This window comes from Oppia nitens, unplaced genomic scaffold, assembly GCF_028296485.1.
Source record: "Oppia nitens isolate AA-2021 unplaced genomic scaffold, nextdenovo-longstitch-racon4-pilon3 scaffold17_pilon_pilon_pilon, whole genome shotgun sequence".
In the NCBI taxonomy this organism is placed as follows: Eukaryota; Metazoa; Arthropoda; class Arachnida; order Sarcoptiformes; family Oppiidae; genus Oppia; species Oppia nitens.
The window spans coordinates 305,145-321,102 of NW_026533196.1; the positions used below are offsets into that span (position 1 = coordinate 305,145).

The window sequence follows — 15,958 nt, forward strand, 5'->3', positions numbered from 1 at the left end:
TTTAATAAATTATGTTAAATAAGAATAATATACTGTATAATAATATATTAATTAAGCATTGATTAATTTTAAAAAATTATTATTTATCATAATTTATCAAAAAAAAAATCTAATTGAGTAATCTAAAGAATATTAAAATTGTATGGATTTATTCAATTAAAATCTGGTAATGCTATTCACCACTAATTTCCTACTGACTTAACACTAATTTTATATATGTCTTATCAATGCTTCAAATCTATATCAAGAAAGAGAGGAAAGGTATGTCTGGCAAATGAGTGGTGTATGGCATCAAACAAAATGCCATTTACTTCAATAATGACGAACACAACCGCAGATTTAATTGACAGCAAAATTTAAATTCTTGTTTTGTAGTGTCGACCACTTTCTTGCCATTCATAACAGTTCTTACAGTGCTCTCTCTCTCTCTCTCTCTCTCTCYCTCTCTCTCTCTCTCTCTCTCTCTCTCTCTCTCTCCCTCTCCCTCTCCTCTCTCTCTCTCTCTCTCTCTCTCTCTTTCCCTTCTTATATGTTTTGTTACAGAATGTGTCAAAAATGATATTTAATTTATATTATGTCAATACTTTGAAAAATAGTTTACATAAGTATTTGTAAGTTAAATAAAATATTAAATAAAAATAAATAAAACATTTTGTAATTATCATAAATTATCATCAATTGATTTAATTTTTTTTTTAATTTAAAAAAGATAAATTAACAAATTTTTTATTCATTTTATTTATAAATTAGAAAAAGCATTACAATTTTTTAACTTATGATAAATAAATCAAAATTGATCAACTTTTATATCAATTTGTTAAATAAAAATAAAAATAATGGGCATATCGTGTAACATAATAATGATTGTAAATAAAGATAAATTTAAGCAATAAATATATTTAAAATATAAAAGTTATAATAAAAAATGTTTATCTAAAGAAACAGAAATTCCACTTCAATTATAAGATAATGACTACATTTGTAAATTAAATCAATTTTATTTTATTTTATATATAGAAATCAAATTTGTATAAATGTAATGTCTATATACTATATAGTATGTATATTATGTGTGTAAAATTATTTTATAAAATTAAATTACTATTTAAATTACTAATTCTATTTTATTTTATGTATATTATATTTATAATTAAATTTTATAAGATTTTAATTATTTTTCAATTATATAAACAAAAAGTTTATTATAAATTATACATAAGTCAGTAAATGTCATTTGAATCTATTTTATTAAATATTAAATTACAATGTTATTTACAAAACAAGTATAGCAAATAAATATAATTAAAGTGAATCTAAAATTTTTAATCATTGATCAGAGAAATACTAATAATAAAATAGTCTATATCTGTTAAAATAGGTTTTAATTATTTTATAGATAACTAGTTAAAAATGCTATGCCTAGCATTTCCAGACCAACTCCTGAATAGCATTTTTAATTTTGTTTAGAAATATTTCAATCATGTCTATTATATTATACATTGATTATTATATTATATTAGAAATATTTGTATTGAATAATGAGGTAAATATCCAAATGAGTGATGGAGTCAATTGTGGTGTCAAAACAATGGATATAATTGTAAATATAATAAAAAATTGTTTATTTAATTAATATATAATGTCTTGTATTGTCAAACATTGTAATATTGATTATAATTATTCATAAATTCCTTAACAAATGTGACAATTGTTTCCAAATATTCTTATTTTTACTAATTTTTTAAATCTTCAGTTTGAATCTGAATTTAAAATTATATTTTAATTCTGACAGTAAATTCCTATTCAAATGAGTTAATTAAAAAAAACAAAATCCAAATATAGGCTCAATAGGTCTAATGGGAATCAAAATAAAATTATGAAAAATGTAAATTCATGTAAATGCGAGGAAATTCACAGAAAATAGGAAAATATCAATAAATTCCTTAAATTTTAGAAATATTATATTATATTAAAATATTATTTAGGGTTCAAATGTGGTAGAAATAGAAAATAAATTCCCCAAAATTCTCAGGGAACAGAAACATAAGGAACTATGGATAATAAAACTAGGGATGGAATTTGAGTCAACCCTAATTATAATATAAATATAAAAAAATTACAGACCTGTTAGAGACTGAAAACTGAACTGATTTTTTTAGGTCAGGTCAGGTAAAAGTTAGGGCTCAGGTCAGGTCAGGTATGGGTCCGAACACCAAATTTTTTGGTCGGGTCAGGTCAGGTCCGAAATTTTTTTATTCATTATTTAAACGACAATTATTACAAAATATGAAAATCAAACACAAAATTTATTAAATTATTATTTATGAAATATTTGTATAAATTAAACATAAAATATTAGAAAAGATATTTTGATTTAATAAATAATAAAATATTAACTTTATTAGTATCTAAGTTAGATCTACGATCAGCTATCGTTAATCCCGAGTAATTAAAATTAATTTGTGGACAAATTTGTTGAGTGTATAGTATGAATAAAATTGTTTTTTGATAAAATTATTTTCGGACAGATATAGTCAGATCAGGTCAGGTCAGGTAAATTTGTACCCTATGTTAGGTCAGGTCCGAGTCCGAGATTTTAGGTATCAGATCAGGTACGGGTCAGGTACGGGTCAGGTACGGGTCAGGTACGGGTCCGAAACTTTTCGCTCTCTAGTATCTATAGTTTTTAATACAGTATAATATAACTCACTCTAGTGTTACAAAACTTTAATGTATTGCCAATAATAACAGTGATATAAGTGATGGCTATATAATACAGTATAAAAAGTATTGTTAATATTATTACACACTATATATACAGTGAACCAACACATTGTATTCTATAACATATAAAGTATACAAATGTATTGACAACAGGGGGTCAATGATTGCACACATTGTATACATATTTACTGTCAAATAATACAAATGGGGTTCAAATGTGTATCAAATGATTTTGACGTCATTTGTGTTATAAATTGAAATGTTTTGGATGTGTTGTTAAAGTGAAGACAAATAATTGATTTGTTTTTATAATTACTTTGAAGAAGTAATCAAAGACTTTGTTTTCATATATACTATCACTTGATTTGAAACGGATTGTAACCATCAATACCAACAATGCCACCGAAGAAGGTATCAACTAATCAGCCGTCGAAGAAAACGGAACAAAAGAAGAAGGAGAAAATTGTCGAAGTATTTGATTATCACTTAATTGGATCACATTTTTTTAACCACTAATTGATTCTTCATTTTTTTAGGACAAAACATTTGGTATAAAGAATAAGAAGGGAACTAAACAACAGAAATTTATTCAACAAGTGAACAATCAGGTCAAACAAATGGGACAGAAAAAGGTATATATTTTTTATGGTCACAATCACCATATGAATCAATTGTCTTATTATCTAATAGACTGATATACAACCAAATCAAGCGGTGGTTAAAAAGGAAGAAAAGAAGAAACTGACGGATGAAATGAACCAATTGTTCCGTCCGGTGACGACTCAGAAAGTTGAGAAAGGAGTCGATCCTAAGTCTGTTTTGTGCGCATTCTTCAAGTCCGGTCAATGCGGTAAAGGAGACAAATGTAAGTTTAGTCACGACGTGTCTGTCGAACGCAAGAGCGAGAAGAAGAGTTTTTACGTCGATGTAAGGAATGAAGACAATATGGAGAATTGGGACGAAGAAAAACTTAAAGAAGTTGTCGAGAAAAAACACGGAGAAAGGGAAAAGAAGTTACCGTCGACTGACATCATTTGCAAACATTTCATTGACGGTCTGATTATTATTTATATTATCTTATTATTAGATCTATTATTAGATCTATTATCGATTGTATTCCAATAGCTCTGGAAACAAATAAATACGGCTGGTTTTGGGATTGTCCTAATGGTGGCGATAAATGTCATTACAGACATTGTCTTCCGCCAGGATTTGTGCTAAATAAGGATAAGAAGAAACAGGAAAAGAAAGATGACATCACTATTGAAGAATTGGTTGAAATAGAGAGAGCAAAGCTTGGATACAATTTAACAAAAATAACTTTAGAGTCGTTTCTGGAGTGGAAACGAAAGAAAATCGATGAGAGGTCTGAAAGTGATAAAAAAGAGAGCGAACGGAAACGCGCCGAATATAAAGCCGGCAAAAATGTTGGACTCAGCGGTCGAGAAATGTTTACTTTTAATCCAGATTTAGCTTTAGATGAAGACATGGAGGAAGGAGAAGACGCTTATGTCCACACAAATGATGACAGTGATGAAGAAGATAATCTGGTTTACAGAGAAATTAATATTGAAAATCTTTTAGTTGATGTCAAAGCAGCGGATGGAACGGGAACTCAATGTACGACAAGAGAATTTCATACAAACACAGAACCGACTAAATCAATGGCAGAAGGAGGTGAAGCCGAATCCAACACCTGTATAGTTAACGAACCAATTGATGAATCACTTTTTGATTGCGAAGATTTAGATGAATTGGACGAAGAAATAAATTCATTGTCGTTAGAAAAATAAATGAAATAATATTTTAATTAATTATTTTTAAGAAATTTGTTCATAAAATTTGTAAAAAAACAAAACAAAAACTGATTAAATTTGTTGAAAACAAAAAAAATTTATAAATTATGACTCAAACTCTGACGTTTGCCAACCGAACTGTTGGCACTCAGTCGGGAACCGGGACTATAAATATTTAAGTTAATGGGCCTATCATTCATTGTTTCGTCTTCATCTGAGTCTTGAATATAAGCCCTATTTGGATGTCCCTGTAGACTACCATTTATATCAATGCCATTGCGCGGCCGTTTCGAGTCCAAAGTAGATCTGTTGGGGTTATTACGGACGAACTCGTTTTTGGCACCGAGTGTTTGCATACCGAGTCGAGTGTGTCCCTCACCGGCTATTAATGTATTTCTTCTTCTTTCAAGAGCCATAATCTGCTCTTTGTTTCGAATTCCTCCCAAAATAGGTGTTCCAGAGGGCATGTTATTCGACAAATTGAGGAAACGTTTTCTAAAAGCCACGTCTAATGTTCCAATTCGTCGGTGTTGTTGAAGACGTTTTTCTAAATTAAATATTGTTTTCCTCTTTTCGACCCGATTTCCGTATTCATCACTCTTATCATCTGAATCATCGAGTCCTCGAAGTCTTTGTAATTGTCGAGCAATTTGGACGGCATTCTTATCAATGAAATCATCTTCACTAACGTCTTCAACTTTAGGCGAACAGAGTGTCAATTCAACCGAAGCTATCAATTGAGTTAAATATTAAGTTTTTGTTTTAATATACCGGTAATTGAATGCTTTAATCAAACCTAATATATGTGAAAGAGTTCCGAAGCGATGGAAAAGCATTCCAACAAATTGTATGACAAGAATGCTTCCGAAGAATACGACAAATACCAAACCTATTGGTTCCAATTCCAAGTATTCCTTATCCACTATATATTCATTAGTATCCGGATTAATGGTAATATTTTCTCTGACACCAAGAGGCCAATCGACATGAAGTATCTCTTTATTAAGCTGAAGTAAAAAGACAACTAAAACGAAGAGAGCGTTTAACATAAAGAATGCAAACACTACTCGGTTTCGGAGTTCTTTGAGATCATTGGCAACTCTTTCCTGATGTTCTTTGTTTTGGTCGATTGGATACAAATATTTTCCAATCAGGTCTTTCCAGAACTGAATCTCTGATGGATGCAAATAAGCCACTTCTCCATTTTTCAAGTCTTTGTCTTCAATCCAATAAGGATTCAATAGGTCATCCCTATCATGCTTTCCTTCAGATTCTTTTTCATCCAAATTAGTTTCAGAAGTTTCAGAACCAAACTCCTCCTCCTCTTCTTCTTCCTCTTCATTTTCAGTTACAGTCGAAAGATTGTCTGAAAATCTGGCAGTTCTTCCAATAGATGTTCTCTTTGACTGAGCATTTGGATCAATTGCTTTTTCCAAAGTACTTAATTTATTTGTAATTGAATCCAATTGATCCTGTATTTTGACCAAATGTACGGCTTCTTCATTAGGTTTTGGATACGTGCAAAACATGCATTTGAAAAGATTTGCCAAATTAAATGTAATACTTCCCTCTTCTTTACGATTATCGCCAACATTGAGAAATCCGAGTAAATTCTTTTTTTTAAGTTCTTCGGTCGCCTTTTTCTCTTCTTGTAATTCTTTCTTTGTTTTCTTAGTTTGAACCTCACGAGTACCCCAAGTGACGACATTTAAGTTGATTAATGAATAGATTATAAGCAACAAATACATACACGGAATACTCAAAAAATATAACAATAGTGGCGCTAAACATCCTATTTCTTGTGGATGCAGAAGACCGGCAACAATGAAACTACCCGTTAGTGACATAAAAAATATGGCAGAAGGAGAACCAATACCGTCTTCAGTCATTTGAATAGCTTGACCCACAAAGACAGCCATCATTAATAGACAATAAGCAGCACTGAGTATTTGGGCCACAAATATTTGGACCTCATTTTTGGCCACAAAACAAATCAATATAAATGCGATGATTGGCATAATATTATAATAAAATGAGTCCCAATTTGATATACGAAAGGCAGCGACCAGAGCACCGACAAGCATAAGAAATATAGTTCCCGGACCTAGTATTGTACCGATCATTAACATTCCCTGATATATAATATATGGCAGCGATATATTGTCATTAACTTTAACAGTTTTCTTATAATCTCCTAATAAGTCCATTATATTAGCCATTGTTGATGGAGCCCAACGACGCCGTTGAGTATAAAATTCTCCAAAACCTTCGGGACATTGAGTATAAGCATCAGAAGCGGCTGAATATTCAACGCGATATCCTTTTGAATAATCAAAATATTTTTAATTTATTTTAAATTATCGGTAATTAAATTATATTTATAACAAACCTCTTTGAAGAAGAAGAGTACAGAGCCAACGATCCTCTCCCTGATCGTACTGTACATAATGTAAGGCCTCATCTGAACGTGCAGTATATCTTCGCATAACATTATCATCCATTAAAGCTTTAGCTCTAAATTAAAACAATATATTACTATTAAAAAATATTTAATTTTATATTTTTTAATTATAAATGTGGTAATACCTGAACAATGAGAAGCAACCGGGACTACACAATACACAACCAATCATATGTTCGGTTGCCTTTTGAAGCCAATGTCCGATTGCATATTCAAATTTTTGATACCTATTTTTCAGATCATTTGGTTAATTGTTACCAACATTGTTAACATAATAATAAAAATATGAGTGACTGACCACGTCATAAATCCCGTACCCACGGGATGAATACGACCGCAAGCGGCGCCAAGATTTCGGTTCTTTTTCATTAAATCAACCAATAGTTGGACGGCGTGTGGCCTGAAATTGATGTCTCCATCTAAAGTCAAAAGATATGTATTCTCAGCCATTATTGCCTTTCTATTCACATCTATTGGTAATTCCATGAGTCGGTGTCCCAGAAGATAATACATGTACATCACCTTAAAGTACCAAATAATGAATTTAAATAAATAGACAAAAAAAATAGATGTCTTACTTGACTCCATCTCTTTCTGTGTCTGATTTTGGCTTTGTCTTTGAGGTGAGCAATCAATTTGTTCTGTCCGGGCATTTTCCATTCAAGTCGTCCCCCGTATGGCGTCGGGATTTTGGTCGGTAGCTTAAGCTTAATGTTGCATTGATGCACATTACTGGCCGCCGTATCTATCACTTCAACTAATTGCTTAACAAACCGGTTGACAACCATATCCTCATCGTTTTCATCGCATAATTCAAACGCATCGTCAAAGAATATGTGAACTATCGGTTCAAATAAAATTATATACAGTATATACAGTATAATATTATTAATATTGAAATTACAAAAACAGTATCAATTGATTAAAAAGTAACCTTCAAATTCATAATAGTCGGGATCAACAATACGAAGATATTTTTGTGCATTTCTTCTGGCACTCTGGTCTTCATCCATTCTCATAACTGATTTAAGCATTTGAATCATCTCTTGAGCGGTCTCGTGCCACATCGTAGCGCACGCATAGATGCGTACAATTTGGTCACTACTATATGTCGATGACTTTTTCTTGTCGTCCATATTCTCGGAAATAGTTTCATAATGTTGTGATGGGTCCTGAAGTGTCGTTCCCTCGGCATCTAAGTTAATATCTTCGCTCTTAATTTCTTCTTCGTCATCACGTCTTCTATTAAAAGCAATTGATTGGTCAATAATTGCTCCGCAATACATAGGATTTACAAATAATTTCTCAGTTGTGGCCAATCTTTCGCACTTTGGCGCCCATATATGAATAGCTATCCAGGTCTGGGACAGTAACCATAACAGCCACATAATTGCGTGGACATTAAAGAATGGTTCATCCCTTATAAAAGGTTCTTCATTACAATACCAAAACAAATACTTGGGTATAAAAAAGTCGGATATTTTGCATTTATTGTCGAAATGTATGCCACAAAAGGCAATAAGTGCTGATATAGCGACCGGAACTGTTAGACTTATGGGAAAAGCAAAACTAAATCCTTGTATACATATCTTGCAGGCAAACTTTGCCACCACATAACACACCCAACTCGTCATTATTTGTGCCAAAATAAACCAAATCGGTATCGATGGACGAGAGTTGATATCTATTGATTCGGCTTCAATGCCAACATATTGATCCGTATTTGCCAGTGATATCAAGTCAGACCTATCTCTTTGAATCATAATTTTATGCGAACCAAATGCTTCATTAAATTTACTAAATATAGGTCTAACAGTTCCGTCCGTCATATATATTGAAAGCATCATAAAAATAAATATCAAAATGATTTTCCAAATCGATATAAATATAAACGTAAAATATCTGGTTTTATGTAATTTTTGCTTAATTTGTGCGATATTTCTAATAAAACTTAGCGATGCATTCCTGTCGACATAGTTTTCCCACCAACCGAGTGATACCAGAAAACACACAAATGGTATTAAAGATGCCATCGGATTGCGCTCTTGTTTGGCCACAATCGGCCAAATGATAAATGCTGTCAATTGTATTGAAACACATAGAAAGTCGAGTATTGTTTTGAATGCTCTCTTTGTTTCTCCGGAATGTCTCGAAAGCATCGATAGTAATGCCGGTGTAAAGCAGAGACAGTTGGTCAGCATTGCACCCTTGACCACATCCATTGATGGCAATATTACAAACACTAACATAACCAAACCAATTGTATGCAATGACTCCATAATAAATACCTAATTTCATTTCATTTAACTATTAATAAACTTTATAACAATTTATATGAATATTAAATAAATAAATAATTACTGTAATAAAAGTGCTTTTATCTGGAATTCTATATGATTTGAAAGTACATATTCTGGAACTCCTAAATAATGTCATAATTTCTGGCACAATGAGTATGAAGAATAAGCTCCAAATCCATACAACACGTTCGGGATCATCGTATTGAAAGACTGCCAAATATTTCTTATCCCTATCGAGACCGGGTATGGCGTGATTACACACCGAAACGGTTCTGTTGGCTCTTATAATAGATGTCATAAACAGGACAATGCCTTTGGAGAGCACAGCACACGACAAGACAATGAAAAAAGTGATGATATATGTAATGACTTTTAAAAATTTCAGTATTATTTCGATCCATTTCGAGCTTAATGTCTCGTCTTCATCATCACTGGGAGTCACCACAAACACATCCCATCCTTTAGTTTGTTCGCTAATACTTCTATCAATAGTTTTTGTAAATTTCAATTTAGTTTTACGAATGAACTATAATTTCCATTTAATATGTTATTATATAATTAAAATAATGCATTATATGGTATGACTGCCTAACTTGGATTTACTTAGCAATTATACGATAATAATTAAGATGTTATATTGTTTTTTCAACATTTAAATGTTTATCCGTGAAATTATATTTATATTATAATAATTGTTTTATATTGTTTTTCTATTGTACTAATTTTAAATATAAAAAGTTAGTTATAAATTATAACTTATAATATACTATATCTGTCATATTTAAAACAATAATAACTGATAAAAAACACAATTTTCCACAACCGGTAACATTTTGCCCCACATTATTGATTATTGTAATATTTTAATCATTTGATCATTACTTTAAGCATTAACTTATATAAAAGCATTACTATATTATATAATTTATTCTATTGTAAGCTAACATAATATATAACTGTTATTTGAATAAAGTTAATAAAAGAGTTAGAATTTTTTTTTAAATATATTAACTATGATTTATATAAATTTTTAAATAAAATAATATTATTTGATATGATTTTTATAGCAAATTAGTGACAAACCTGTTATATATATCATTAGTAAGCGGTGTCTTCTCGTCGTTGTCGTCGTCATAAAGTTCGATGTCATCGAAGTTGTCTCTCATGGCTGTCATATTGTCTTCAAATGCATTATTAGCTCAAAATATATAACAAATACCAAATCAAGTCAATACATAATGAGTTTTATTATATTTAAAAAATGTGTCAAAAACTCATATGAATGCCATTTCTGGAACTACACTATAGATTCACAGGTAGTTGTGTTGGCTCTCAATGTTTTACATAAAGACATTAGGAAGAGCTCACTGACTCTAGAAAACAACTCTTCAAAACTAATAATTACTTTTATAAAAAAAAACTAAACAAACTCTTAGTGTAAATGATTTTAACTAAAAATCACAGCTAATTGTGGCGAAAATCAAATATAAAGCAATTAATTTGAGAAAAATGTTTCTCCACTGGTTGTGACCATTAAATAGATGGTAAGGTATTGTAAGCCTGTATAAGATATGAATGTATCTCATTATACCACGTAATGACCTAATTCTGGGTAACTTTTTTGCAACTTTTTTTAGATTTTTTTTATTTCTTAAAGCTATGGCATTGCATGCATTGTAATTATTGTACCGTTTTGACTCAAATTGTATTACTATAAAATTAAAGTGTCTAATTTGTGTAAATTAAAAATTATGTTAATTAAATAATATTATATCAAATATAATTTAATGTTTTATTTATAAAATATTAAAATTAAATAAAGATAGTAAACAAATAATTTTTATTAATTAGAAATAATTAATGATAGAAATAAATTTATTAAAGTTTTTATAAAGTTTAGATAATTATTTTATTAAACTTAAATTACCGTAAAATTAGTCGAATTATACATTTTATTATATTTTTTAATTAATTTGAGAAAATATTATTAGAGTACACCTGAACTTTAAATACTATATACGAGAAGCAAAATGTGAGTGAAAACGGTAATTGAATGCAATGTATATTATATACAGTATTATACTGTACTCTATTGCATACCATTGCCATCGAACCGGTCTATCGAAGCATTGGCTGTACAGTTGTGTTGTCAGTCAAGGCTTAGGTGTCGACACCATTGGAGACAACTGTGCACTACATTGTTGTTATCCAATGAATAGATGCGACCATAGCTTGGATTAGCAGTGATTGAGAGGTTGTGAGCACTTGTGAGCCCACGATATATGACTTGCAATGTATTGATTGAATTGAATGCAAAACACAATCTCTTCACTCATTGTGTTTCTAATGCTTTTCAACACATAATTCATTGACCCTTTCGGTCACCAAAACGGATGTCCACAACAAGTGATACCCAAGAAATTATAATTGTTGTCATCAATTGATGCCATCGATTGACAACATTGTATGACAAACACTAACTGTCACAACAATTACATCCCAATTGTCATCACTCGCATCAATATATCATAATTGATGTCATCATATATTGAGCATCACTTCAATCAATGCATATATCATATCAAATACAATCCGTTATGTTTGAGGAAAAATTATATTAAATTATATTTATATTAATATAGTATATAATAATAATAATAATAATAATAATAATAATAATAATAATAATAATAATAATACAATAAAATTAATAATTATAATAACAATGAGTGAGTGAGTGTTTAAGCAGTGATTTCAATACAATATACTGTAGTTGTGGTGCTATTAAAGTGCTTTAAAATTAATTGTGTATTTATTTAAGCATTAATTGCATGTATTTAATGTATTTAATTTATTTAATATATTTATTATTATAATTATCAAAGATATCATATTTTACAGTAATATTATACATATATTAATATTTTATTAATTAGCTTACATTTAATGTAAAATTATTATATAACTTATATGACATAATAACTCAACAAATAATACAATTTTTTTGCACAATATTTGCTGACAATTGATGACAATGTCTAACGTAAGGGCAGAGATATTGGCGGCCAGTCGTACCCGCACGGGTTGGCAGGATGTGAGGCCACCACCACCTGATCGGCGACCAGTAATCGACTCTTTAAAAATGAATTTCGAGGACAAGTCCAGTGCCGATACACGTAAAGAGACTATGACTTCATCGGTGGCCAATAGTGTTGCAAATGATCTGAAGAGTGGTCGCAAATTGGGTTCAAAAGTGAGTCAAATTGCAAATCTTTTTCAATCATTATCACCTGCGACTACAAAAAGCAATGTATCAACAAATGGCAACAATAATGGTAATAATAATAATCACATTCAGACAGTGGATCTTAAGTCAAACAACTCATTACTAATCACTGAATCAATAGTCAAATCTAATAATTTAAATCTAAACTCAAATCAAAAATGTCTTCAAAATAAAACTCAATTAATAACTAATGGAAATAATGAAAAACTCAATAATGGAAATCAATTTCACAAAAGCAACGGTGAATCCGTTCATCAAAACAATGCAATAAATACTTCAAAAACATCAGTCGTGTCCAAAAAGATTGAGTCCAATAATAATAATAATAATAATAATAATGTTACAAAAATGGACACAACCTCTACGGCTCATAAAGGGGTCGTCGGTCCAGCCATTCGTCGTACAGAAAGCCGAGTCTTGAGATTTAATAACGCGAAAGCAATTTTCGAAAAACTTGAGATCAAGACTAAAGACAAAGAACCGACAATTAATACAAATGATGGTTTAGTTAGTGCCAAAAGTTTATGCCAGTCTTATAATACTGATAAGACAATTGAATCAAATGGTGTGACAAATAACAAAGTTAATAGTTGTAAGTCTGTCAATGAAATCTATAATAATCGTAACCGAGTTTCTTCTGTTAACACTATAAATTCTCATGAGTTGATTGATAATCAATCATTAATTGATAATCAATACAAAAAAGAGTTGAAAGATAATAATACAAGCAATGGTCGAGTGACAGACAATGGTATGAAAAGATCATCCAATTTATCGCGAAGTGTCGATCAAATAGAAGTATGCAAAGATGCGCCTCCCGTTCCACTGAGACGTTCAATAACATCACAACAATCTGTACCGGAATATGTCAAACAACACGATAACGTACCGAAACGTAGGACTTACCCGAACAATGCATGCAATGCCAAAACCACTGATTCATTTGAAAAGCTAAGCAATAATTTATTTACAAAAGAGTCGAGAGAGGAATTGATTGACAAAATTATTTTGGAGATATCGGACAATCAGAGTAAAGTGGATCACATGCAACTCAGTTGTCACAGTCTTCCAGATCTAAATAGTTGTGACACATCAGGCATTCCCGACATTTTGAATTTTGATGAATGTTTTAATGACGTCGAAATGATGACCGATGAAGAGGCACAAAAACTATTGAGCAGAAAGTCATGGCAAGACTTGTTTACCGATGAACAGCTCCAAAGAGAAATGGAGTCCGTATTAAGCTCTGAGACGGATGAGTCTCAACTGAAATCAAATAAAGTAGAAGATATCGAATGTGACAATTCAAGTGATATAAAAAACAATAGACATCCAAATGTTGGACACATTGAAGTAACAAATGGAAGGCCCATGGATTGTAAAACTAATATAAATGGAGACCAATCTATTGAAAGTATTAGTAGTGCCGATATATCAGTGACCGCCGACAGTCACAGCAGTTTAATGACTAATATTAGTGAAACCAGTATTACTTTGGGTGAAGTAGAATACCATTTATTATCTGACGGCCACTTTTACTTTGAAACACCCGGTCTGCCCGAAAATAGCGACGATGAGAATGAAGACTGTGTTTCAATGCTGTTATGTCCGGTTCCGCCGCGAAAGAAGGCAAAAGTCCGCTTTAGTTCCGGTCCTATGAGAGTCTATTCTACACATTCCGTTGAAGACTATGACCGACGTAATGAAGACGTGGATCCTGTGGTAGCATCAGCTGAATATGAATTAGAAAAACGTATCGAAAGAATGGATGTCTTTCCGGTAGAACTTATGAAAGGACCCGACGGTCTTGGACTTAGTATTATTGGGTTTGTTTTAATTATTAAATTAGACTTTTTTTGAGACAACTTTTGTTTAATACGACAGTATGGGAGTTGGCGCGGATGCAGGCATTGAAAAGTTAGGAATTTTTGTCAAAACAATCACCGAAACTGGTGCCGCAGATCTGGACAAACGGTAGTTAAACATTAAATTAAAAATAAATTTTTATATTACCGTAATTGTATATAAATATTTGTTTTGTTAGCATCAAAGTTAACGATCAGATTATAGAAGTGGATGGAAATTCTTTGGTTGGCGTCACTCAGTCTTATGCGGCGTCAGTTTTGCGGTCAACCAGTGGTCTCGTTAGGTTTCTCATTGGTCGCGAAAGGGACAATGCCAACAGTGAAATCGCCCAATTGATATCACAATCACTACAATCAGATCATTGCACTGAAAATGGATTTGACTCGCAAAAGGATTCGTACAACTCTTCTGATTCGCCAACCATTGAAGCCAAAGACGATGAAGAGTTAAATTCAAATGAATTTGACTCAGCATTTGATTCAAACTTTCAATGCAGTGATTTACTTAATGAATCAATTTATCCGACAACAGATGATACAAATGCATCCAAAGCTGAAGATTTGACTGAAATTATTATTTTAAGAAACAAATTACAAGATTATGAATCAAAGAATTCATGTCTTAATAAAGAACTCATAAAACTTAAACAAAAATATGAACAGAAAATATGTGAATTACAAAAACAATTGGAGGAAGCATTGGTTCTGTTGAAACAAAATGAATGTGCAATCAATAGTTCCCGAAAAGAGGTCGGACAGTATAATCGTCTATAAATACGATTAAATAATAATAATAATATATGCTATCCTTTACACACAAATATATATATACATTGATTTAATTGTATTTAAAAATTACATTACATAGTATTACTATTTACAATAATTTTAATTACAGTAATGCATGTCTAATAATATAATAAGCCATGTTTTCTAATTTTTTAAGAATATTTTTTTATATGAGTTTATATATTAGTATTTTCATTTATATGTATATTTTATACAATTCAACAAATTTTCTAATGATTAATCTATTTTTTGCTTCAATTTTATATACAAACCTTTTTTAAAGCGTACTTTTATATCTAATATTTGCATAATTAATGAATCATTAATGATGATAATCGTTATTAAGCTAAAGTACATCTAGTCTACAAGTTTTTTCAAACATAAAATAATGTCGGTTTGGTGTATAACTTAGTATTACTGTATTATTATTTTTAATTATGTGCTCTCAATTTTTACATATATTTCTTATGCATATCTCACTTATAACATAAATGTGTTGTTTTGACAACATTTTAAATATATTTTATAAATTATAAATTAAATGGATTGATATTTCTTGATATACAATATAAAGTATATATAAAATACAATTTCACAATTTTGACATTTACTTTAAGCTGTATTTTATGACCCAAAATCTAAACTATTCAAACAATTGTATTACTTATTAATCAAGTAATTCTTATTCTGTAACACAACAAAACTTTATTGTCTGTGATTTAAAATAGATTTTATTA

General features: G+C 30.5%; 3 protein-coding genes across 3 annotated transcripts; 2 read left to right on the forward strand and 1 right to left on the reverse strand.

Annotated features, from left to right (window-relative positions):
* Window positions 1-2,943: 2,943 nt before the first annotated feature.
* On the forward strand, window positions 2,944-4,549 carry LOC128965626 (zinc finger CCCH domain-containing protein 15-like). The gene is made up of 4 exons (XM_054312360.1): window positions 2,944-3,195; window positions 3,261-3,356; window positions 3,415-3,778; window positions 3,850-4,549. Exons 1-4 carry the CDS (start codon window positions 3,121-3,123, stop codon window positions 4,515-4,517), a joined length of 1,203 nt encoding a protein of 400 aa, XP_054168335.1. The 5' UTR covers window positions 2,944-3,120; the 3' UTR covers window positions 4,518-4,549.
* Window positions 4,550-4,618: 69 nt separating this feature from the next.
* Window positions 4,619-10,437, reverse strand: LOC128965480 (chitin synthase chs-2-like). Its single transcript, XM_054312186.1, has 9 exons — window positions 10,365-10,437; window positions 9,343-9,763; window positions 7,916-9,269; window positions 7,560-7,822; window positions 7,280-7,503; window positions 7,107-7,208; window positions 6,910-7,034; window positions 5,317-6,840; window positions 4,619-5,250 (listed from the first exon to the last, which is right to left on the reverse strand). Exons 2-9 carry the CDS (start codon window positions 9,577-9,579, stop codon window positions 4,619-4,621), a joined length of 4,461 nt encoding a protein of 1,486 aa, XP_054168161.1. The 5' UTR covers window positions 9,580-9,763; window positions 10,365-10,437.
* A 1,822-nt stretch (window positions 10,438-12,259) lies between these two features.
* LOC128965359 (putative uncharacterized protein DDB_G0282133) lies at window positions 12,260-15,237 on the forward strand. The gene is made up of 3 exons (XM_054312033.1): window positions 12,260-14,393; window positions 14,452-14,541; window positions 14,612-15,237. The coding sequence occupies exons 1-3, from the start codon at window positions 12,310-12,312 to the stop codon at window positions 15,204-15,206; spliced, it is 2,769 nt and encodes a 922-aa protein (XP_054168008.1). The 5' UTR covers window positions 12,260-12,309; the 3' UTR covers window positions 15,207-15,237.
* Window positions 15,238-15,958: the final 721 nt, after the last annotated feature.